Here is a 24,646-nt window from a genome sequence, read left to right as displayed (position 1 = left end):
CTTCGGGGGGCCGGGGCCGGGGGTCCCTCCTGCAGCAGGTGCCCCCCGCCGGGCTCGGTCCCGGGGCTCTGTGCGGAGGGATCGGCGCAGTGATGGTGCCTTGCCCCCTCTCGTGCCGCTTGTTTGCTTTGTCTGTTCTCTGTGTTCCACGTTAAATTTATTCCGAAGATGCTATAATAGTGCTGTGTGTCGTGTCTGTGCAATTTAGGGAAGAGCTTTATAAACCGAGCTTCGGACTGGCATCGCTCCTGCCGCAGAGGCACGGCTGGCGAGCTCGCCGTGTTCGGCCTCAGCTTACTCTCTGGTTGCAGATGCAAGCAACAGGTGATGGCAATTTCTCTCACTTGAAATCACAAAAGCAAGATTTTATTTTTAAAGGATAGCAATTCAGTTTTAAATATAGCACCTATAATGGAGAATTCTGCTGCCTATTTACTCTCGGGTGAGGACGCTAATTATCCAATTTAGATCACCATGCCAACCGCCTCCCCTTTTCACCAGCTAGAAGAGACTTAAAATGCCCCTGCGCTGCAATTCGAAAATACATCAACGATGTAAAAAGCATACGATAACATACACGGTGTCATCCCTCTTGCGGTATTCCCTTTTAAAATTTGCCATAAATAACATTGACCTGTTTCAGCAGCTCTGCTGAACAAGGGCTGGGTCCTTTTTGTTTGTTCCTCCAGTTTGGCTGCAGCGTTTGACAACTTGCCTGTTTTCTGTCATACCACACCAAAACAAATCGGAAGCCTGAAAATATTATTAAATATTAATGATGCTGCAGTACATCCATTAAACAGTTACAGTGGAACCCAATGGATCTTCAGCTTACTGCTCGTTTTAGTCCTTTACTGGGAACTACTGAGATCCTAAGCGCAGAGGCTGGATGGCAAAGGACTGTTTTTCAGACCCTGTAAATTCATTTACAGGGAGGTTATACACTGTGAACAGAGAAGTTGATAGAAGTAATCCTCAGTACCTGCAGCTGGCGAGGCTTTGTACAGCGCTGCTTTGTTCACGGCCGCTTGCTGGTTGGCACCGCGTGAAGCTGTAACGATAACCAGATTAAATCTTGCGTGTGTTTTACTTGATCCTGACATAAAGTCATTCATTTTACTCTTAAAATGTTAGTTGTTATATGCTTGAGTATGGATCATGCGGATTACTAGAGACTGCTCTAACAGGATTTTATGGCTTTAGGAGTTTAGAGGGAGCAGTTTCTGAAGTCCTTGCTGGAGACGTCTTGTAGTTTCTAGTGCTGTCGTCATCCACGTGCAACCCCTCGGGGATAACCGACTCTTGGGGGGGCGTTTGGTTTTCCTGCATAGGCCTGGAAAAACACAATTCCCTCCACCTGCGGCACAGCACTGCTTGGGGGGCAGGTGGAGGATTACTTGGGAAGAAATCCGGTGTTACTCTATCTCAGCCTACGGAGTTTGTGTGTTCTGGGAGTGACGGTGGTGTAAATACAAATATTGATAGATTGATACATACAATGTGTGTATATAGACACGTGGGTATACAGATATTTGTAATAATATGAATATCAATCCCAAATTGTATTAAAGGCTTAGAAGCATACTTGTGTTCTGTAAGCTATTGATGCACTTGCCAATGGCTGTTACAAAGCAAAGATTTGGGGTGGTTTGGTAGTTTCCAGCGGCCACCTTACCCCTGGGTTACCAACTGACTTGAGCTGGACAGATGTTTTGGTGACGCTGTTGTGGGTGCTGCACAGGGGGAGGAGGGTGCAAAGCAATGTGGTGTGCAGGCGTGAACGTCCCCGTCCCCATCCCTGTGCCGCTCTTCCTGGAGCTGGGGATCATTCTGCGCTTCCCTTTGTTTCTCCCTTGGCCGGGCCGGAGCAGAAGGTGCATCCATCCCACGCCGCTGGCTGGGGGAGAGGCTCAGGCGAGTCCCGGAGCGCATCCCCTGCCTCGGTCCCCGTGCATGGGCTGGCAGGAGCGCTGAGCCCTCCCAGCAAAGCCCAGGGCAGCTCCCGGCAGACTTCAGAAACAGCGGGGCGCGATTCGCTGCTGTGCTGTTTTCTTTCCTCTGGGGTTCATGCTGGGAGTCTGCTTACTCTGTTTTCTTTTTTCTTTCTTTTTTTTAAGTCTGTTGAATTTCATGGCAATGTGACGGCTCCTCTGCGTGTCTTCCCGTACCAGTGCCATTAGCAGTGTAAGCCAAAGTGATAAATCAGGGCGTTTGAGACTTTTGTCTACAGGGTACACACACAAAGACGTCATTAAGTGGTCACTTCGGTGTGTTTTATGGCTACACTGGATATGAAAAGATGCACAAAGATAATTAAAAAGTATAAAACTTGTAGCTGAATCAATTCAATTATTATAATCAAAATCACATCATGCCAAAAAAGTGAGACAAAGCATCTTAGCAAATTCAAATGAGTCCGATTTCTCCTTCCGTAAAGGCAAAGCAGGTGCCGGCAGGCGGCAGGGATCGCCGGCACTGTCGGGGCGGGGGAGCCGCATGGTGCTGCCCCAGCGGGGCCATGGGGGCTGCTGCTGGTGGGGCACCCGCCTGCGTCCCCGGCCGCACTGCCACCGCTGCAGGGGGGGCCGCCGGCTCCTGTTAGGTCCTGTCGCTGTCTGTGGGGCTGAGCTGGGAAATACTTGTTTTGAACCTATTCTGGTAGTGCAGATTTTGGCAAAGAACTCCCAGAGTTACCCGGAATAACTGAAAAAGGCCTCTTAGTATTATTTTTTTCCCTCCTTTCTGCAACAATAGCGATAAAATCATAGAAAAAAAATACATGATAAAGAAATAAATCAGTGAAAGGTATTTGGAAGTAATTCTGCTCAGCTACTGACAACTTAATTTAGCTGAGTAAATCAAAGTAATGCATTGCAATAGCTGCAGCACAGCATATACATTACAGCTGGGCTTATCAGAGACAGAGAGAAGTCGTCCCCTGGACCAGCGGCCGTGATGAAGTCTGAAGCTGGAAGGAGCGTGCTTGCAGGCAGCGTGTCCGGCTTCGCCTGGCTGGGCTGTGCTGGGGGTGTGAGGAGGCAGTGGTGGCCACCCGCCACCCTGGCACGCTCCCCTGGCTCCCTCCTCCTCCTCAGCCCCGAGGAAGGCAGCTCAGTGCCAAGAGGGGCTCCGTTTCGGCTGCAGAGCTGTGCGCCTGCACCGGAGAGTGAACCCCAGGAGGACGGAGGAGATGTGGGGGGAGGCAGGACGGCCCCGGGTTAAGGTCTTAGAGAAATAGCAGGCTTAAGCCAAGCTTGAAACAGCTCCGAACCAAAGTTAAACTCTTTTCCAGAGCCTGGCCGAGCTTTGATTGGTATTCCTGGAAACAGGACTTAACCAAATGTACTCAGTGTATCTGCTAAATGTTTACAGTGCTTTAAAAGCAGAAATTATTCCCTTGCTTTCTACTGCAGGACCTTTAACAAGTTTAATAAGTAAGTTTATAGTCAGAAATGAAGTAGCTGCATTTACTTGCACCAGGTTTGCTGAGGCACTGTCCAGAGCCAGGCGGGGATGGGGATGGGGTGGTGCCCGGGGGGGTCCCCGGGGTGCTCGGGAGCCTGCCCGGGGCTGCCAGGGAAACTCCTGCTCGGGGGGGTTTAACGCTAAAGCCTGCTGTTAAATGGAGGACGGTAAAGACCAGTAAAAGCAAAATCATGTTGAGTCTTGTTGACACTGTGAATCGGCTGGTTTGGGGCTTTGCAGAGGAGATTGGTCGAAACATGAGCAAGGAAAAGTGTTGGTGCCGATGGCACGGTGCGCGTGCCGTCACCGCGCTGGTGTCTCGTGACGTTGTCACACTCCCCACAAATCTGCTCCCCAGGACCTGTAATTAAGGGCTGAATAAATGCATGTTTCAGCTACCTAATAAAACCCAGGGCGTTTTTCTGTTGTTGTTAAAAATACTTTTTGCTTTTCTTTGCTAGCACTTGGCAGCTATTGCAGTCCGGCAGAAAGCTTTAAGGGGAGACAAACTCAGGCTGAACTGAAGGCTCTGGAAAGTTATCCCGATGATTTTTATTCTTTTATTTTATTGCTGCTATTCATTAAAAATGTGTTCTCCATGAGAACTTCATTAATGTCAGTGCTGACAGAAATCTGTGCTCGGCGAAGTGTGGCAGCGCGGGGCCGCTGCTGCTGGGTGCTGCTCGCCATTTATTTCATCTCCAGCGCTGCAAGACGTGCGTGCCCCCGGCACATCCCGCGGGGCTGAGGGCAGCTGGGCCTGGGGGCCCTTCCCGAAAATCAACAGGCACTGGTTTGCAAGTGTGTTGTGAATGGCCAGGGAAAGATAAGGTACGGATTGTTTATGGCTTATTTTTCTGTTCCTGCCCGCCTGAATTCCAGCAGTGGCACCGTCCTCGCTCCCACCAGTGCCCGTGACACCTCCTGGAGTGCTCGTATGGGGCAGTGACAGGAGAGTGGCATGTGTGGTCTGTAAGGCGTAGGTATCTGGAGAGGTTGATTTATGTATATGCTAAGGAAGTCATTATCCTGGGTTTTTTATTATTATTATTATTATTATTATTATTATTATTATTATTATTATTATTATTGTTAAATGTTGACATGTAATCTAGCTGGATACATAACGCAGGTGTAAAAACAAATTGAAGTTTGTAGGAATATTAATGAAGCAAAAATGTTGCAGTTAATTAGGAAGGGGAGCGGGCATGTGCGCGGCACCTTCCAGTGGTTCCCTGTAGTTGTTTCTTTTTTCCGCTTGTGATTAACTTAAGCGATACAAAATTCGTCATTTACTCATGTCAGTTATTTGGGCCGACGAGTTGCTGGGATGCGGTGGGGGCAGTCGGACGCAGTTTGCCCCGGCTGGCGGCAGCAGTGCCCCAGCGCCCTGGGGCCGCACCGGCTGGGGATGCTGGCTGCTGCGCACCGCAAGCTTGTCTCAGCGCATGTGCGGCCTGGATGCGGCCCCTCTCCTGGTGTCACTTGGTGCTGTGGCCGTGCAGTGAACACTCAGTGCCATGCTCCTCAGCTTTGGTGTTTTACAAAGGAGATACTCAGCTGCGACTGGCCGGTGCGTGTTTATGTGAAATCCTTTGTTTAATAGAAATTCAGCAGTTGTTGTCAATATTTATTCTTGTCCGCTGCTGTTTAATCAACCCCTTATCACATTTTCTGCTGCTTCCCCTCTGCGAGCAGGGACCGTGCCGCGGGTGTCGTGGCTGCCGGTCTCTGTGTGGCCGTACCGGCTCGTGCCGTCCCCGGGCTGCCGCCAGACCTGAGCACTCCCACCTCGCAGCTCCGGGAGGGGTTTACCTCAACCACTGCAGCTCTGTGCTTGGTTTGTAGCTTTGATTCTACCTTACTTTTAAGTTCCTTTAATAACTTTGAGGCTAGCATTATAAAGCTGGGGCCGGTGGCAGCATGCTCGCCTCGGTGGCCGCTGGAAGCAGGAGGTGGGACTGGCGGGGAGGCAGAATTGGGCTGTCTCGCAGCGGGACATTCAGGAACGGTTTTCCAGACCAGAGAAGTGTGCTTGGGCGGATCAAAGCGTGGCGCTGATAATTGGGGAAGCAGATGAGGTCTGAAGGGCAACTCGAGCTGCTAACAAGGGGAGAGACGTAAACTGCCGCATCCATCACTGCCGGCCTCTGTGCCTGCAGTCCTCCGACCCTCTGCACATCACTGGGTCACTCGCTGTACTCGAGGGAAAAATGTGTATTTTGAGGGGGGAATTTGTCTTGCTTTCTCCTCTGTGTGTTTGTCGTAGGCAGCTGCACTGGCACGCTCGCTCGCAGGGTAGCCTGACCACGATGGTGCCAGGAATGTGGTTATCGTATGTGGAAACAAGAGCCTGCTGGGTTTTGCCCTGCTGTGGTGTATTTTCATTTTATGCATGGAAACAGCTTACAGGAACAGAAATGTGCAGATGATTTTCATCTTTTTTACTTGAGCACAAAGCATTGGTTATGCCATCTCGGCATTTGCCCTTCTCCTGGTGCTCTGGAGATGGTTGGTTTTCCTCCAGTGTGCCAGTGCTGCGGAGGAACAGGCAAAGTAATGCACTGCTCGAATGGCCCCAAACCAGCAAAATGCAGCAACATCCCTCTTTATGCCCTCGGAGTGAAATCACCGTGGTGCAGGAGGCACAAACCAGCGGGGCTGCAGGAAGATCCTGTTTTGAGGTGCTGCATCGGACTTTGGGCTGGAGCCCAAGTGCCCCCGTCCCTCCGCTGTCGGGAACGTCACCCGTTTGAAGTCAAGAGCGGTGTGTGCCGGGGGCCAGCCCTGCCAGGGCCTGCACAGGGCAGAGGGGCACTGGTGACGGGGCCGACTGCCTGGATTTTAACAGGTTTTGGAACAGCCTAATTTAAAAAATAGAAATTTGTTTTTAAGGACAGATCCTCAGGATGGTTTGTGCAAAGTATAAAATCAAGTATTTCCATCCCGGGATGGATAAGTACGTACTTCTCGTATAAAAGCCTGTGTGCTCGCTGGGGTGGAGTGCTGCTAACGGCGTGGTCTGCACCTCCCGCGGTAACCTGGTCCCCAGTGAAGGGCTGCATCCCGCAGCTGTGTGCTCGCACGGCTCGCGTGAGCGGCTAATGACAAAGCACACCTCATTACTGTTCAGTGAGCAGCGGGTTGGTCCGGCTCAGCCTCCAGAGGCACCTCAGGGATGCATCAGGGTGGAGGATGCCCATACGCCTCTTGGGGGAGAAAAAAACGAGCTCCCCACACATCTGGAGGGTGCAGTTTTGGACAAAAGAACACAATCACAGCCATTTCCCCCTGGAAAAAAAACTGAATTCATTTTCAGTTTTCACCTTAAGTGGAAAACGCGTGTCTGCAGAGGGTGCGAGCACCAGCTCATGTGCCGCTGTCGGTGTCCCCGTGCCACCGCCCAGGCCTGGAGGGGGGTGAGGGGTCTTCACGGGGCCGGTGCCCTCGCCTCCTTCTCGCCTCCTTCCTCGGAAGAGGTGCATTGCCCACCAGCAGGCGTTCTGGTTGCACGTGAAAATTATTTGGGAGTATCCAAGCCCGTGCCATCTCCTTGGCGGGCTGTTGGGCTGTGAGCCGGGGCCCGGCCGCGGTGGGGGGGTGCCGCAGGGCCTGTCTCCCCGGGCACGGACGGGCGATTTGCCTGGGGGTTTGTTAGCAAGCATCGCTCCCAGTCGGTGGGTTCGGTGGTGAACCAGCAGCTGGTTACAGTGCCAGACCGGCTCTGGGAAGAGGCACCCACGGTCCCACAGCAACGGGGGAGCGGCTGGCTGTGCTCCGGGGCAGCGGAGGAGCTGAGGTGCAGCGACTCCTCCTCTGCTGTGCGTTGGGCTGGGTCTCGAAACGGGCTGTACATCAGCGTTGTGTAGTGCCGCAGCCATCGTGGTCCTGCCTCTGGATCGCTGCCTGGCTTCGGAGTTGTAACCGTAGCTGTTGACTCACCGGGACTGCAGTTTGTATGCTTGAAGTCAGTAAAATAGGTCCAGTAACTCTTTTTGTTTAATATTAAAAAAGTTTATCTGAATGTATGCTTGGCGGGGCAGCTACTACAAGAAAGCAAGTGCAAACAGTTTATTTTTAAAAAGCAAACCATAGCTTACATATAGTTAAATGTTTTCCTGTAAAACACGTGGGCATCGGTATAAATAGTTTTACCATTTACAGGCAATATTCGGATTTTACGTAACAGCCATCTTCCTGCTTGGGTTTGAACGCACCAAGCTCTCTGCTGTCGGAAGGAATTTATACTCCCTAAAAGAGGGAGGTGTTTGCATGTTTGTTTTGGATCAAAAATACTTAATCTGTTACAGCTGTGCCTTTCAGCGTGGCTGCTGCTTTACTAGCTCTGGCTCACCCAGATGCAGCTCGGGCGGACCGGCAGCGCCGGTGCGGGGGTGCCAGTGACAGGCAGAGCCCCCCGGCCGAGAGGAAACGTCAGCGGAGCATCCTCAGCGGCGGCTGTTGCCGTTCAGTATCATGGCACGTTTGGAATACCCAAAAGTGATAGGTTTAATTATGTCAGTCATTAGTAATTGTTAAATAGTGATGGGGTGGTAGATGTTCATGCAGTGCAGATGGGATGTGCAGCACTCATAGGAGCGTCTGCTGGCCACCAGAAGCTTTTTCTTTTGTTTTTAGGAGATAGCCTGTTCAATATTAAAGGGTTATACGTCTGATTTTGAAAAGCAGGACTTGATAGCTCTAATGGCACAGAAATGCTTTGGTGAGTCCATCGTAACATTGCGGGTGGTTAAATGCCGTGGTAGGTGCCGAAGGCTGTCAGCAGAGATTAAAGCCTGCTTCTGGTAGACGCTTTTATGTTTAAGAGCTGAGTTCTTTGCATCCTGTGACATGGAGGTTGTCTCCTTGATTTAACAGTAGCAACAACGACAGCAATGCTGCATGCAGGATAATACATTTAACTGTAGTTTCACAAAACCACCTGAGGAAACAAAGTTTGCTCAAAACTTGGACCAGCTCCACAGGGCTGGTGTTTCTTTCACTTCAGTTTTGTTTTGGAATAAGCAAGAGCAGAGTGTGGAGCAGAGTTTGGGCGACAGTTTGTTTCCCTGTGCCGCTGGAGGGTTGATTTTACCTGTTGGACACAAGGTGCCCCACAGACACCTCCCCTGAGGCGGGGGTCTGGCACCGCTGCGGGCTGTGCGTCCCGGGGCAGAGGCAGCTCCTCGCGCCCATCCTGCCTACCCATGGCCAGCCATCACGGGCACCCCGCTTTTCTCTCCTGCATCTTGAGCCCTGTTGCTAAGCAACAGTTTTTAATGGGAGAATTAATTTGGCTCCAGGACATCCTGAGCAGCAATGTATGCTAAAAATTCCAATTGAAAGGTTGTTGCATCAGTCCTGTACTTGTGCTGTGTTTATAGGTAACAGTCCCTTTTTTTTTTAAATTTCGTTAGCTAAGGGGGGCGAGGGGAGGCGGCTGCGGTCCCAGCGGGGCAGCGCTGCAGGGCTGCAGGGGAGCCTCTCGGCTCCGAAGCGAGCGGTTGGGGTGAGCAAGCCGCCCCAGCATCCACAGCTGGTGGTGTCCCCGCCGCAGCGTGCACGGCTCCATGCTGCTCCTCGTGCCGCGCCAGCGGGACGTTGTGCCTCTCCCTGCGGTGACGGGGCCGGCACTAGAACCTCGGGGGAGAGCAAGGGGTTTATTCCAGGGACCTTGGGGGAAGTTTATTCCAGTAACGTCTCTGCACGCAGTGAGTAGCATGTTGGTGCTCTCGGTTCTCCTCTGCCCCTGGACTTCTGTGATGATATTTTAATGGTACAGTGTTGGTGGATTGATGAAAAACAAGAAGCTTTCCCGTTTGCTTTTGTGAGCAGTAGTTCTTGTATAAACACGCGCCGAGTGGCGTAGCAAGTGCTCGGTAAGTTGGGTTGTGCTACCGCAGTGGTATAAAAATAGCATAAATAAACAGACCCAGCAGGCTGGCGCAGCTTAGCTTTAAGACTTTCCCAGACCAACTGCATTTATGAAACTTGTCCATACAGATGTATTTACTTCAGATACGCGGAGGGTGATCACTGTTACCTAACTCCAGCAGGATAGAGAAAAGGTCTGTGTGGAGTCGGGCAGCTTGTCCTGCCTGAAGTAAGGGGTCCGTGCCATACCGGGGACGTGCAGAGTCAAGGGCACACACCGGCTTGCTGGGACTGTTTGTTTCTTCTGGTTTTGTACTGTTGCAGAGGGATAACCTTAAACAACAACGGCAGGATTGCTGTGCTCAGTGCGTGCTCCTGGGTGTTTACCAAATGACAGCACTAACTGTGATCTTTATTTAGTTTCTGTCCATGCAAAATTCTTCCGTATTTCTACTTGGGCCGTGCCCAGCCTGATGTTTGCCGATCCTCCCAAATGAACTCTTCTGCAAAGGATGCCCCTTCTCCAAAAGTACAGGCATCCCAGCACTATCAGTCTGTCAAATCACCGGTAACGTTGCAAATAGAAATGCAAATGGCATGTCGCCTCTCTGCTGCGCTCCCCGGTTACCCAGGATTGGTTACAACTGCGCTGTGCTGAGCGGTGTCCCCCCATGGCTGTGCACACCCCGTCATGGTCAGAATCCGTCCAGGTGCTAGAGGGAATGCTGACAGCAGCTGCACGTTGCGTTACTGCAGATAGCATCCCTGTGGAAATAACCAACACAGGGAAAGCCCTGCTTTGGGAACCTCAGCCTGAGATTCAGCAGGTGCTGGAGGTGGATGTGGTGGGAGCCCCAGGGCTCCTTCTGGGACAGGAGGGTTCGTGTTGGGCATCCCACTGGGTGATGGCACCGCGGGTGCCAGGCCATGGCGGGGTGCTCTGCATCCTCCCTGCCTTCCTGCACCCCGCGAGGACTCGGTGTGGAACACCTCCCGTCGCCTGCTCGCGGAGTTTCCGAGGACAGGGCGTCTTGGCTTGGCAATGCCCCCGCGTGGGGGCTGCTCCGGGATCCTGCAGGTCTCTTGCGCAGGTGCCGTGGGGTCCTGACGGGTTGCGCCCAGAGGAGTAATGGCCTTGCGAGAGCAGTTTGCTAATTAGAGCTCATTTATTGCCATCACCAGGCTGTGCTTTCCAAGAAAGTTTTAGACTGGAGCCAAGTCCACCAGGGTGATGAGTTTGCTGTTGTTCTTTGATTAGACGGTGTTTCTAAGGAGGTATTGGAAAGTAATAATTTTGAATTTGAATTGGTTTAAAGTTTATGCAGGTACTGAAAGCCGTGGATGTTTGCAAGTTCTTAAAACAGCTTTGAAGGCCTAATAGCAACTACTCAAAGTCGGGGACCTGCTTTTCAGACCTTGGTGCAGGTACTTGGACAAAGCGTGTGCGCTTCGGCCTGAGTGTGCATGAGGTTGGGGGTTTGCATGCACCTTACCAGAGCGGAGGTGGAAACCAGCAGCGGTGTGCTGGAGAGGCCAGGGTCACGGGTGCAGGAGCTGGACCCGCTGCCACCCAGAGATCTTCTCTGCAGATTGTGTGGTTGGACAAAGGCAACTTGGGTGCCATTAATTTGTAAACTCACCCAGTGTCAGCAGTGAGGTTGGTGCCATCATCTCTGCTGCTCCAGGGGTTGAGAGGAAGGCTCACCTCTCGCCTGTGAAAGGGCGTTTGCAGGGCACGGAGGATTTTGGCCGAAGCTGTGGGCTGCGCCGCGGCCGTGGGTGAGCGTCGGGGCTGTCGCAGCACCGCGCCGCGTGCCTCGGGGCTGCCGGTGGGTTACACTTCTCTGCTGGGTGGCGGCGCAGCTGCAGAGAGGGCTCCACAGCACACTAAGCTCAAATTATCTTCTTGTTAATTAGTTATTGACTTCTGCTGATATTTCCATTAAATATTCCCTCAAGGAAAAAGTAAAAATTGTTAGTACCCATATTACCTAAGCGGTAACTGCAGTGGATGAAGGAGCTTGCAGTCTCAGAAATTAATCCCAAGAATACTTTTTCATTATTAAACATGGAATCAGGGTATTTTCTGGAAAGAAATTATTTTCAGAGAGCAAGGATTGCCATTGTATTTCTAACATTCAGTGTGGGATCTGAAAAACAGGACGTGCTGCGCTTCACAGAAGAATGGTGGGGTAGAGAAGAACATGGTAGTGACCTCACCGAAATGGGCTCTTTTCTTGCTCGTAATCTCTAGGTGTAACGTCAAAATCCAACACATTTGTCAGATAGTCCAAGTCTTGTAGAAATACTTACACTGTATTTTGAGAATGCAGAATTTTTGGGGTGATTTTTCCAAGACAGGATTGACTATGGTTTCTTTTTCGTCTGAGTTTTGCATGTTTTCTCCTCCACAATTCTGCAAATACTCACACGAAATGCCTCCCGCTTTGTGGGCAATAAAACTGAATTGCATAGCTGGGACTCCATTGGACTCGATGATCTTAAAGGTCTTTTCCAACCTAAATGATTCTATGATTCTATGACATGCTTCTGGCAGTGGTGAAGGTTCCCCAGGGGTCAGGTACCTGTCCCAGCTCCCCTGAAGGCAACGGGAAGGAAAACCCCCGACCTGACTCCTGATGACCAGACCTGGATTAACCCCGTGCTGCACCTCGACGAGGCATTACAGGAGACTGAACACCGCTGGGGTCAGGCACACGCCTCCAGGCTGCGGCCGGGTTGTCCTGATCCCACGGCCGAGGTGGACTGTTCTTCTTTACAGCATTATTGAGCAATGAAAGTGAAATGTACAGAATAGGAAATAAATATATGTATTAAAAACTAAGACAAAGATGGAGAGCCAGCGTGGGTTCAGAAGATTTACTTCTGGAACAAGAGCAGCAGCAAATGTGTTCTTGCCCCCTTATTTCAAATAAGACTTAAAAGTTTGTATAGTAGCTGCTGTCAGCTAAAAGGATTATACTTCTTGGTATCTTACTGATAATTTAAAGAGAAATCTGCACATCTAAAATGTGTCTGCCCGAATAAGTAATGATTTCTTCTGTAAGAGAATTTGAAGAATACAGTAAGAAAAACACATTTCCCTGTTGTTGGGAAGTAGTAACATAACACAGAAAGGTTCCCCTGCCTCCACTCCGTCCCTTCCGTGTCGCAGCGGTTTCCCAAATGGAAAGGCAAGTGCTGTTGCCTGGCACTCGGAGAAGGCAGGGCGCATGCTGAGAGGCAGCGCTGCTCATTTCTACCTGTCTAGGGAAATAAATAGAAAACGCAGAGAAAACAGGCGTTTTCTGTCAACAATTGAATAAGCAAAGTAAGTATTTTCCTATGGACATATTTTTATTAATTCCTATTTCCAGGTATTTCCATTTATTAATTTCCTATTTCCTCAGCACAAGAATCTGACTAGCGGTTTTTACAAAAACACAGCAATCTTCAGGAAAATACCTAGATTTCAGGGTTTGTGTGTAGCTCATAAAACAAAACTTGAGATTAGCCATAACCATTTTTTCAAGGTATTCAGTGCTCTGTGTGTTCGGGGGGCTATGTTTTATTTCTTAGCGAGCTGTGCGAGGGTCAAAAAGCCGTGTCTGACGGCTTCTGTGTAGCATCCCGGTGTCCGTGGCCCTTCGGGTCGCCCAGCGCTGCGCTGGCTCCTCGCGCAGCATGGCAGCTCCCGCTGTTCTGCAGTTGCTGTCTTTGCAGCTGCTCCCGGTTTGGCTTTTTTCACTTACACGGCTGCCGCGGTTTTGGCCGGGATGCAAATTCAGCTTCTCCGGAGCATTGTCGGGTGCCGATGCCGTCTGGCAGCGCTGGCACAGCCAGCAGTGTGTGCTGAGTGCTTGTGAAGCCAGTGGCACGTCTGCCAGCGCCCTCCGAGTGCGGGACCTGGCTGTGAGCGGCGGGGAGCGAGTGGCAGACGAGGACCTGCGGGATTTTTGGGTGGAGGTGCAGCGTGTCTCCGTGGCGGGGGCCAGCTGCCTGCCCGCACCGGGGCACGGGAGCTGCACTGGCTCAGGGCTCTCAGAGACACTGCTAGGAGGAGGAATGGTGCAGGGGTAACACGCAGATAGATCAGCTTGCAAACAAATGTCATTCCTTGGCACTGCCCTTGCAAGCCCTTGCCGTTTCATGATGTTTGCATGGCGTTTAGATGAGGCACGTATTCAGAGGTGGGCCTGATCCAGCAGGCAGTGGGGAGGGATGGATGGACAAAGCCCCCACGGTGATACTGGGCCCGCGGCCCCCCGGCCCCATCCCTCCTGCCTCCCCCGGTGGTGCTGAGGAGGCGGCCGGGTTCCCCCACGGCTCCCCCCAGCTCAGCGTGTGCTTGCCATGTGCTCGGGTCAGGGAACTGTAAATATTTAACACGGGCGCTGGCAGTGCTGGAGAGCGAGGCGGGCGGCCTTACCAGCAAAGCGTGACACCCTCGCTCCCCCAGCCCTGTCGGGGCGGCTAACGCCAGACCAATGCCTAGCACCGCGGGGGCAGTGCCACCCGCTCCTCCCTGTCCCCGTCCCCATCACCCGCTTTGTGCCAAGGCTAGACAGCTTAAAATACTGCAGACATCAGGCAGCCCTAATTTAATGACAGTCAGGCTGGCTGTTTAGTTCAGCCTGGGCTCTCTGCCGGAACGTTGTTGATATGATAGCGAGAGAAAAACATCATGTGAGAGCTGGCCGCGCGTGCTCCCGCTCCGGCATTCCAGCTGGGAGGATGTGGAGCCGCCCGGCTGACGGGCCGAGCTTGCCCTCTTCTTCCTCGCTCTGCAGGGCCTGTCTGTGAGCAGGGTGCGCGCAAAGCCTCGTCACGGCGCGCGGGGCCACGTTCTCGCGGTGATGCTGCTGTCGGGAGCGTGGTACCTGATGGGTGCTGGTTAGTGCCAGCGGGATCGCTTAGCGGGGAGGGCGCTGGTGCTGCCCCGCGTGGCTGGCAGGCCGCTCGGGCCGCTCGGGCCTGGCCTCCACAGGCGGCTGCTGCTGGAGCCGCAGCACGGCCGCAAAGCGTGGCTGGCTCGGGCCGGTGCGCCCCGGGCGCCGCAGCGGGTCCCTGTCCGTGCCCGGCTCCAGCGGCACCGCCGGGGCCCGGCCCAGCCTCTCCTCGAGGCTGTTCCAGCTGTCAGCCGCGCTGTGAGCAAGAGCCGGGTTTCTTCCTGCAGGAGTCCTGAGCGCAGAAATAGGCGCAGGATCTTGGCAACAGGTTTTTGCCCAAATACCACAGCGCTCCGGGGGTGTTTCCCCCCCTTAGTGTCACGCTGTGCACCCCGAGTTTCCCTGCTGGCTCGGCCTGTGGGGAAGGCCCTGTCCCGCTTGTCTGGAGGGACTGGAGATCTGCGGGCGGCCTCTGCAGGGGAGCTTCAGGAGCATTTTTAATAAGTTTTAGTCCAGCAGGATTCTGGTAAAACCCTACCAGTGTGCTGGGACAGCATTTTGGGACGCTGCCAGCGTGCTCAACTGCCGCTTCTCTGAGTTTACTCACTTACAGTGCTCATTTTTTTGTGATTGAAAAAAGAGCAGAGAGTTCAGAAAAGGTTCAGCAAGATGGAAATCTGCCTTCAACTTTGTCCAGGGAGGTGGTGGAGTCACCATCGCTGGAGGTGTTCAAGGACCGTGTGGACGTGGCACTGCGGGACATGGTTTAATGGGCATGGTGGGGTTGGGGTGGTGGGTGGACTTGATGACCTGACAGGTCTTTTCCAACCTTAGTGACTCTGTGATTCTGTGTGACTGAAGTTGCCAGAATCTAGTGAAAAGGTAATTAAGAAACTACTTGCTCACAGTATAAGGGAGGTGAATGGAGCCCGTGTTCTTGATCGAGATGTTTGACAGCCTGTGGTTTCTGACTCCTGGGTGCTCTGTGGACCATTTCTGAAGGTCCGTGGAATATGGGTAAGACAAGAAAGCCATTTCCCAAACAGACAAGTCTGCATTTCTTTTGGAAAACTTGCTAGGATCTGAAAATTCAAAAAGGTTGAAAGTTGAATGCCACAGTAGACTCCAAAGCAACATACAAACAAGGAAGATGGAAACTTTTTGATAGTGGCCAATGATAACTGAGCATAAGCACAGTTTACCTGGAGATGTGCTATATTCCTGTAGTCTTTAACTCAGAGTAAATTGTCTTCTTTAAAGATCAGCTGCTAAGTGAAGAGGAATGTTGGCCATGATGGGGAAACAGCAGAGGGGGCTCCTTGTTTTCCAGGAGCCTGAGGACATTGCGTTAGATCACTAGAATGGTTTCTTCTGGCCTGAAAGCATTTGAGTCTATGAAATACGTTAAGCAGTCGTGATCCAGCCTCTGGATCCAGTCTGAGAGGTGTGGAACAGCCTAAACCCCACCACTGAAATAAGGACATTGAGTTTAATCTGCATTTTGGAATCAGGTTTGTTAATTGCCCCTCTCTGATTCCAGCAACACATGTTGTAGTTTCATGTTGCTCATTTAGCAGCAATTAAGTCTGATTTTTACACTGTGCTGATGTCAGGTATCATCTTCCAGGCAGCAAGTAAATGTGTAATTTTGCCTTGAGTTATTTAGTGGTAGCAACAATTAACATGGGTTTTAGTATCAAGAGAAAAATTGAGATAAATAAAGCTGTTCCACAGTGCTTGCCTTTTACCTACCATTTCATATAATTGTTATGTGCTTTGGGGGGGTGTGTGCTGAAATGAGGTTGGTTTATTTCTGCAGAACGGTTTAAATACTGACCTGTGCTGTCAGTAAGGCATTAAAGGAGAGCTCTGAGGGTCATTTTGTCCGAAAGCATCCCCCCAGGCTGAAAGCGTGCTTTCCCCTGAGCGTATGGACCAGCCGGGTGGGAGATGTCCCATGTGTCGTTTCGGCCGGTCCCCCCCAGGCCGTGCTGGCCCCTGTGCAGGTCTGGCTTTGATCCCCCCGGACGTCCATTGCTGTCGCCGTGCGGTGCAGGAGGTGTCCCGGAGAGCTCCCACGGGTGAACAGCAACCAGCCGATGCCTATATGCACGCATGTATGTGCATATATACACACACGTATAAAAGTCATGCTCCATAAACACCAATTCCTGTTGCCACTATCAATTTCTCTTTTCTACTTAAGAAATGTTAATGTTTGTTACTGAAGTGTCCTAATCCTTATTTGCAGTAGGAAACTCCATTCCCCTGTAAAAATATTTTCTCAGGCTGCACATGCTTTTTCCCCCATCTTATCTGTAGTATAGATGTTGTGCTTTTAGCTTTTGTGCATTATCTGGCCCCTGTCTTGATTGCTTTCCAACCTTTGGAGCTGTGTTATTAGGGGGATTTTCTTGCAAGTGACTTTGGTGGTCCTTCCTGTGTGTCAGCTCTGCCCAGGACAGCCCGTAGCACCCCTCAGTCCAGCGAGCAAACGCCCGTCACGGGGCTGCGTGCGGGGAAGGCGAAGGCCCCATGCCAAAGGGCTTGGGGGACCCCTCCGACTCTTGCCCCAGACAAGAAGGGGCCAGCAAGGCAGCAGCGAGCACGGCACGGCAGTGAGCACGGCACGGCATGGCCGAGCACCGGGGCAGCCTGCGCCGGGGTTCCCGTCCGTCTGCGCCTTCCCATCGTGACTGGCAGCAGTCCCTCAGCTCTTCGGTGTTGTCCCTGGAGGTAGACGGGATCGTGTAATGGAAAATGCATTACATTCAAGGAAATGTGCTCAGGGATTATGAACGATGCTCTGAAAGACAAACTTTCTTTGCCGTTCGTTACAGCAGCGGTCTCTGTGTACATGGGGCTTTCTATAATCTTGGCGTATAGCCTAAAGATATCCACAAAACTTTACTTACTTTTCTTTGTATCAGGTATATCTTCCTGTGCAAGGATCACTCAGATGTCAGTTGAATAACCAGGGAAATGAGTTTTAAGAACTTTGGACTGCCAGCAGGAGAGATGGATTGGGAGGGGGGCCGGAGCAAACCGTTTATCCCAGCCTTAAGGGGAGACAAAAATCATCGTACAAATTAGATTTCTGGCAGATCTTATAACAAGAATACATTTTAAGTTTCTGAGCAAAATTGCAGTATAAGGTCAAACTATATTGATTTGTTTCCTGATAAAAACGGTTTCTTACTTAAATTAAGGCTGTCTTTTGCCTTGTCATTGTTCCTGTTTGGATTTATTTCAAAGATGAATGAGTGAAGGAAAAAAAAGTAGTTTAAGGAATCTGGTTTTTTTCCAGAAAAGGATTCAATTCTCCTCTTTAGTTTTTTTTTTATTGCTTTTATCCCTTTAGTGAAAGTATGGGCTCCAGTGTTACAATTTTAAAGAACAATTGGTGTGTAAAGCTTCCATATTAATGAATTTGCATTTTCTGAAGCCTCATGGCCTGCGAGATCACAGCTCACATGCCAGGAGAAGAAGGGATTCCCTTCCCCAGGAGAGGGGGTTTCTCTTCCCCGACCTCCCCCTGCCGCGCACCGTGGCTGTGCAGGCAGTGCCCTTCGCTCAGGCCCTGCCTTTCGTTTTTGAGGTTTTTACAGTGGAGCCCCAATTGGGGCTAGTTTGCAGAAGTCACCTTCGTGCCCAGCGCCCCGTGCCCCAGCCGCCCCGCTCCCAGCTGGGAGCCCGCAGGTGGGGGCACCCAGAGCAAGAGACCGCCTGGAGAGAGTTCACCGAGCAGCGCTGTCTTAGGTGCGAAGCCGGTGAACCTGGTAACAAGGGGGCACTGTGGGGTTTGGGTATATATTGTATGTAGAATTATTTTTTATTGTTTCTTGATGTGAATGGTTGTCAACTTGACGAATGTCCTTTCATCCAAATAAAATTAGTGCATGAAACTTGTTGTTTGCCTCATCTGAATTTAATGAGAAAGTTAGAAACAAGTCAATTCTGATTATCTTGTTTGGTTTACACAATTGCAACAAAAATGCATCCCATGTAAGAGTTTTTTTCCAAAGATGCTGTATTCCAGGTCTAGTGAAAGCGCGGAGCTGGTGCCGTTTTCCTGGCAATAACGCTACTTTGACTGCACGTCTTGCTGTGCTATCAGTGCTTCTCGTGCCTCGGCGCAGCAGAAAGAGAAGTGAGCCTTTAACATTTTCAGAGTAGCTTTTGCAGGCTCGCTGCTGCAGCCAGACCGCATTTCTCTTGCTGGGTTTCTGGCTCCGCAGCCGCCTGCTTCCTGGGGGCAGCTCTGCGGGCAGCGGGGAGCCATTCCGAGTTCCCGTCGGCATAGCAGCAAAAACGTTTGCCCATAGAGGATGGGCGTGCTCTACTTTCAAAACAGATGATATTTGCTCGCCTTCTGCGACTTCTAAAAGAAGCAGTGTTTTTTAGAGTTGTACTGCCGAAATACATAGTTTAGGAAAGCAAAGCCAGCAGCTGATACTAGAATTGTCAAGTTGCTCTGGTCAGTATGTGATAGCCTAGGGAAGTAGCCGGGGGCTTTCCTCCTAGGTCTGTAGCGTGTGTTGGGCTTGTTTTAGCTGATGACATAAGGAATGAAGATACACCTATAGATTCTAAGCCAATTGTGTCAATTCTTTTCTTCAGGGTCGATGTTCAAGGGAAAACTGCAAATATCTTCACCCACCACCACACTTAAAAACGCAGCTGGAGATAAATGGACGCAATAACCTGATTCAGCAGAAGAATATGGCCATGCTGGCCCAGCAGATGCAGCTTGCCAATGCCATGATGCCTGGTGCTCCGTTGCAGCCTGTGGTACGTGCGCTTTTTGCCTTCGATCGATGAGTACGATGAGTTGTAGCTGAAGTCAGTTAGCAGGTGTGCTCACACACCTGTGAAATCCCACAAACGCCGGTAACTGGTGGAGAAATCAAATACAGTGAAATGCTGGTCTGTATGTCTTTGTACTGCTCCCTTGCCTGAAGTAATAGTGTTAATTTAACTGATTTTGTTGATCTTTTTTTAATCTAATTCATTTTTTGCAACTTATTTCCTGAAATTAAGAGAGTGAGTGATCTGCGTAGGATTTTCGTAAATAGACATTTCCTTTGCAATTTCATGTGCTCTAGGAAATTCCTGGGTTTGAGAAGTTTCCCACTGGATGTTTCCCATTCTCTCAGGGGAACCTTCTCAGGGGATTACTTGCTGCAATTGGACTTTGGTTTTTAGAGCACGTTGTCAGGCAGAGCAGAAAGCTTGCCCTGAGTGATGTGTGGTGCACGTCAGTCTGACCTGCACAACCCACAGCTCAGGCTTGGCAGGAGGAAGGAGAAGTACAAATAGTCACACTGTCTACAGAAACCAAGGGGTGGGGGAAGGAGAATCTGTCAGAAGTCTCTCCTCTGGTCACCGTAAAATGGGATCATATATTACATCATCTCTGTTTCTCTCACACCTTAGTAAGTAAGCGCAGTGCAGTGTTCCACAAAGTCGAACGCTGTGGCTGAGTTTCTTGCTCTGCAGTAATCCCTCGTTTCAGCAAACGTAAAGATGATTGGCATCAACCCGCCATGCGCATACGCGTTTGGGAGCTGAACACCCTGTGCCAGATCCCTCTCTAATGCAATCCAGAGAGGTCATTTGAGCTAACCTATGGACAAATTTGGCCCAGAACCCTTTTGATACAAACTTATAGCTCAGACATTAGAGCGTACCGATTAATGTAGGAGCGAGTCTGGCGCTGATTAATGTATGAGCAAGGCTGGTACATTCTACATAAAAAGGCAATCAGTGCTCCCCTGGCTGAAGCTCTCTCTTTCAACGGGCAAAATGGCAGCAAAGGAAAAAATAAGTTGGAAAATATATACGAAATAAATATATCTGCATTAGTACTTCTCTGACAGTTCTTTTATTCCTTTCTTGCTGGCAAAGGTAGAATTTAGGGAGTTTAATTTACCTCTAGATACCTTCTGATAGGAAATGTGTATTGACTCTGTTAGAGGAGTTCTTCAACTTTTATTTCAAAAAACACAGTGACAATTAATACTCCTCATAATATAGCGAAATACTTAGGAAAAATAATCTCAGCAAAAAGGACTCTCATACTTGTGCCAAATGGTTATTTGGCCCCACGTTTTGTGGGTCTACAGAATCCCAGTAAATATTTTGTAGCTTATTTGGTTCAGTTAATATCACTGTTACTCTCCCACAGAGCTTTATGCCTCGGCTGTTTCAAGAAAAAGTGTACGTGGGGGAGAAAAGCAGAAAATGTTGTGGTAGGATCGTCACAGTAAATTGACTTTAGTGCCTGTTAGCACAGCGTGAGAAGATACCACATTTTGTGTCCTCTCTTTTGATTGGCTTGGCTTTAAATAAAATTCTCTGGGTCACCTAGGCAAGGAGGCGAGCTGAGGCAGCGTCAGCGCGCGGACAGAAGTGCTGTGGCACCGCAGTGCTTCAGGGCACGCCCTGCCGCCGCGCCCTGCGCCTGCTCCTTCCTCCCGCCCCGCGGGAGAAGCGGGGCTGCCTGTGGGCCGGTGCCCGCTGCCGATGGCGTTCAGATCAGAAGCAAAATCAAGCGTCTGTACAGCTAGACAGCTCAGAAGCAGGCTGCGCTTCACGGGCTTTAACTCCGGAGCAGCCTCAAAATGGTTTTTCAATTTCAACAGCTCGAAACAGATGTGTGCACATGCTACAATTTTAAATGTGTTTCCTGATTGGAGTACAGTGATACAGCCTTAGTGTCAGCAAATTCATATTTGGGACTATGAGAAAGCCTAAGTCAAAATGCAGCCAACAGTAAGAACCATTGCTTAAAATGTTCCTCTCTGTTAACCTGCTTGTTTGTTTCATGAATTGTAACCAAATACAGCTCTCTCGGGTTTATTCAAAGCGGTGTGTAGGCACACACCAACATTTGGGTAAACACGAAAAAGAATAGTAATGCAGTCCTTTGGATTAACGTTCCTTTTTAATGTAAAGACAGGGTAGTGTGAGGATAACACTTAAATCAAATTTAAATTCTCCTTCATACACTCCTGCTGTCCCTAACGAGCAAAATTTAAGTCAGTGTATTTTGAAGTACAGCACAAACCTTCTCCCCGTGCCTGGGTACCTTCTGTGTACATCGCTGGAGTTCAAACATTTCAGACTGTGTATTTTCAGAATTCGGTCTCGTTCAGTGCAAGGATTCACAGCAAGGCCCACTGGCTGTCCCAGCATCCAGTTTCCAAATGGATGTCATCCGATTAATTTGGCCTTAAAATTACTGTATTTTTAGCACAGTTGAAAGGGGTGTTATTCCAGGGTGTTCTAGCAAGTGATTTATATCGTCCCATCTAACGATGCTTCAGTCAGTTTGTTTTGTTTTACAAAAATCAGTACCCTATGCTTTGATAGAAGTAAGTGAACTAACTTAACGAGAGACTCTTAATTTGGTAAGCAAAGCAGTAGGATCCTTTCACTCATATTTCTGTTTGATATATGTTTTAATTATCTTAGTTGCAAGTAATGTCTGGATTTTCCCCATCTTTCTTTTTTAGTTCACTCTTTTTTCTGTCCTTAGCTGGCACTTGAGGGAGGGGATTTCAGGCGGTGAGCGGGGATTGCGTGTCCTGCTGACTGCAAGCACTGAGATCCCGAGGAAGAGCTCTGCCTGCTCGGGTCGGTTCTGCCCTCCTTGCTTGTGAAGCGGTTTAGGGGGAGTTGGGCTCAGCTGGTCTGTGGCTTTGGTACTAGAGCATCCATTGGTATTAGCCATCAGTTGGTACTAGAGCATCCGTTGGTATTAGCCATCAGTTGGTACTAGAGCATCCGTTGGTATTAGCCATCAGTTGGTACTAGAGCATCCGTTGGTATTAGCCATCAGTTGGTACTAGAGCATCCGTTGGTATTAGCCATCAGTTGGTACTAGAGCATCCGTTGGTATTAGCCATCAGTTGGTACTAGAGCATCCGTTGGTATTAGCCATCAGTTGGTACTAGAGCATCCGTTGGTATTAGCCATCAGTTGGTACTAGAGCATCCGTTGGTATTAGCCATCAGTTGGTACTAGCGCATCAGTGGGAGATGCTGTGCTACTTCGCAATAGCAGTGTCAGACCCTGGATTTGCCTTTTCCAGTGTGGAAGAGCGTGAAAAATGCTAAACAGAAGCAGGAAGATGCAGATGTGAGACCAGAAGAGCGGAGATGGCCTGTGAAGGTGGCTGGAGGTGCTGGGGCAGTTCCTCGCCTCCAAGGGCACACGGGGTGCCGGGAGCACGCCGGGAGCACGGGGAGCCCCGAGGCTGCTTGCTCTGTACAGGCCTGAACCGCGGGGCCGCGAGTCAGGCCTGCGTTTCGGCAGAGTGCCGGCGATCCGCTGCGCCGTGCAGGTGCGAATCTGCGGCAGAGCAAGGTCCCAGACCTTCCCGCGGGCGTGTTTGTAGCTCACTGTAGGTTGTCAGTGTTCCTCGCTCTGTGTGTGGTGCACTCTTGTGCTCTCCTTGGCGTGGCAGGTGCTCGGTAGGTGACTTGTTAAAGATGCATTAAACGAGTCCCGCTCCTCCCCTGCGGGCAGCCGGTCCTGCGGGGCCGGCGAGCTGGGGTGCTAGCAGAAAGCCCGTCTGCCTGTCTGTCTGCCCAGGGAGGAGCCGTGGCTCTGCTGCGCTGCAGAGGCCAATTCCCAAAGGTGCCCCCATTCCCAGTCGATAGACCCCGTTGGCGAGCAGTGCCTTTGAAAGGCAGACACGTGGAGGTCAGACCCACTGCTGAGGTTCACGTTGGTTGTGCACAGGCATTTTTAGAGCAGAATTATTCAGTAGATGGGTTGGTGTGGATTATGGGGCATCTGGCAGCACAGAGCTGCATCCAAGGCTGTGTCCTCCTTCACCTCTGTTCTCTCTGCAGACCTACAGGAGCTTCTTTTTTTGGTTTTTCTAGCTGGTTTGCATAATGCACAGCATAGTAGGGCCCTAACTGCAAGGCCAGTAACTAGTTGTATTGTTTGCTTGTGGTGATAGAGAAATATTACTTCTGTTTCGAGAGATGGGGAAGTGAAAGCTCGCTGGAAAACAAGTGAGCAGTAAGCAGCAGGTCCGAGCCCAGTGGCTCGGACTGACCTGGAGACCCCCCCATCTCTGCTCTCCTGCGTAGCATCAGGCTCCCAGTTCTGACCAGTTTGCAGTTACAGGCTGACCCTCGGCTGATGCTTGTGGACAGCAGGGCCGTGCTCGGGTGGCCCTCGTGGCAGAGGGAGCAGTGTGCTGGCGCCCCGCTCCTCCCCGTCCCACGGCCACCGAGCCTTGGGTCAGTGCTGAGGTGGCTGGGGACAGTCCCTGGGGAGATCCAGTCTGTGCCATGTGTCCTCCGGGACCACTGCATTGGCAGAAATTTTTCCCGGGTGCGGGAGTGTTCGGGTGGCTTTGTGCCCTGGCAGACTCCTCTGCTACCGAGAAGTGGTTGTGTGCTGCCCAGGTTTCACCGCTTCATGGACTCTTTCTACCAGCAGCATGGCTCCGAGTCTGGGCTGATACGACGGTAGCATCGTTTTTTATCTCCGTATTTACATGTGTACAGCACATTGCAAAACACCTGTGAGTTTCAGAATAATATGAAGTGGCTCTGATAAAATATGCTATTATTTTGCAGTGGTCTAAAGGCCGCAGGATATTTATATTAGTATAAAATTATCTCAGTAGAAAATAAATGGGGTTAGTTAATTAATAGTGCATTTAAGAGTAGTATTTTATTTCCTGTAAAATTTGCCTGTTTGCTTTTCATTCGCACAAATGAAGAACCAGGGCTGTTAAAGAAATTATTCCCATTTACACAACTTCCAATCTTTTTTCTTCAGTAATCTCTGTACGTGTTTTTGTCCAGTGTTTGAAATGGACTTGTTCCTTGCTTCCAAACAGTTCAGTCATTTCCTCAGGAATACAAAAACATGTGGTGTTATATGCTGTCTGGCTTAAACAGATATGAAACAGAGAAAAAGAGTTGCATTAACTCTGTGGTTGTTTTTCCCTCTAAAAATCAGTTTGGAAGAAAAATTTAAATGCCTTCAGTAACTACTTCATTTAGATACTAAAGATAAACACTCCAGACTGAATTTTATTTGGCACTTACACTGGTAGCAGAGTGCCTTTGCATTCAGTGGGGCAGAAGAGTTATTTAATCTTTACTGCAGTGTAACAGCTCTGCATTTGGTCTTTCAGCATTATTTGGTCTTCTACATCCAATTATCTTCACAACATGTGATAGCCTACAAGGGCATCTGACTCTTCCTTTTTTTAAGACAAGCAAACAAACAAAAAACCCAGTATTTGCATGCTCTCCCTCTCTTTCTCTGGCTTAATGTTTTAGTCTAAATAAGGCATATCCTTGGTGCCGTGTATTTCTGCACAGACAGCCTGTTTAATTTTGTAAAAATAAATGATTATGGTCGTCTGGTCTTGTTCCTGTATT

At 50.1% G+C, this 24,646-nt stretch overlaps 1 protein-coding gene across 5 annotated transcripts in view; it reads left to right on the top strand.

Annotated features, from left to right (window-relative positions):
* The window catches only part of MBNL1 (muscleblind like splicing regulator 1), an 85,038-nt gene that overhangs the window by 35,277 nt on the left and 25,115 nt on the right, over positions 1–24,646 (top strand). For all 5 annotated transcript variants that reach the window (XM_059822730.1, XM_059822729.1, XM_059822728.1 and 2 more), the window contains exon 3: positions 18,849–19,019. In XM_059822730.1, the coding sequence (XP_059678713.1) occupies positions 18,849–19,019 (171 nt within the window). The remainder of the gene's footprint in view (positions 1–18,848; positions 19,020–24,646) is intronic.

The sequence above is a fragment of the Gavia stellata genome, chromosome 11, assembly GCF_030936135.1.
Source record: "Gavia stellata isolate bGavSte3 chromosome 11, bGavSte3.hap2, whole genome shotgun sequence".
NCBI lineage: Eukaryota > Metazoa > Chordata > Aves > Gaviiformes > Gaviidae > Gavia > Gavia stellata.
This window is presented reverse-complemented; position numbering and strand designations above follow the sequence as displayed.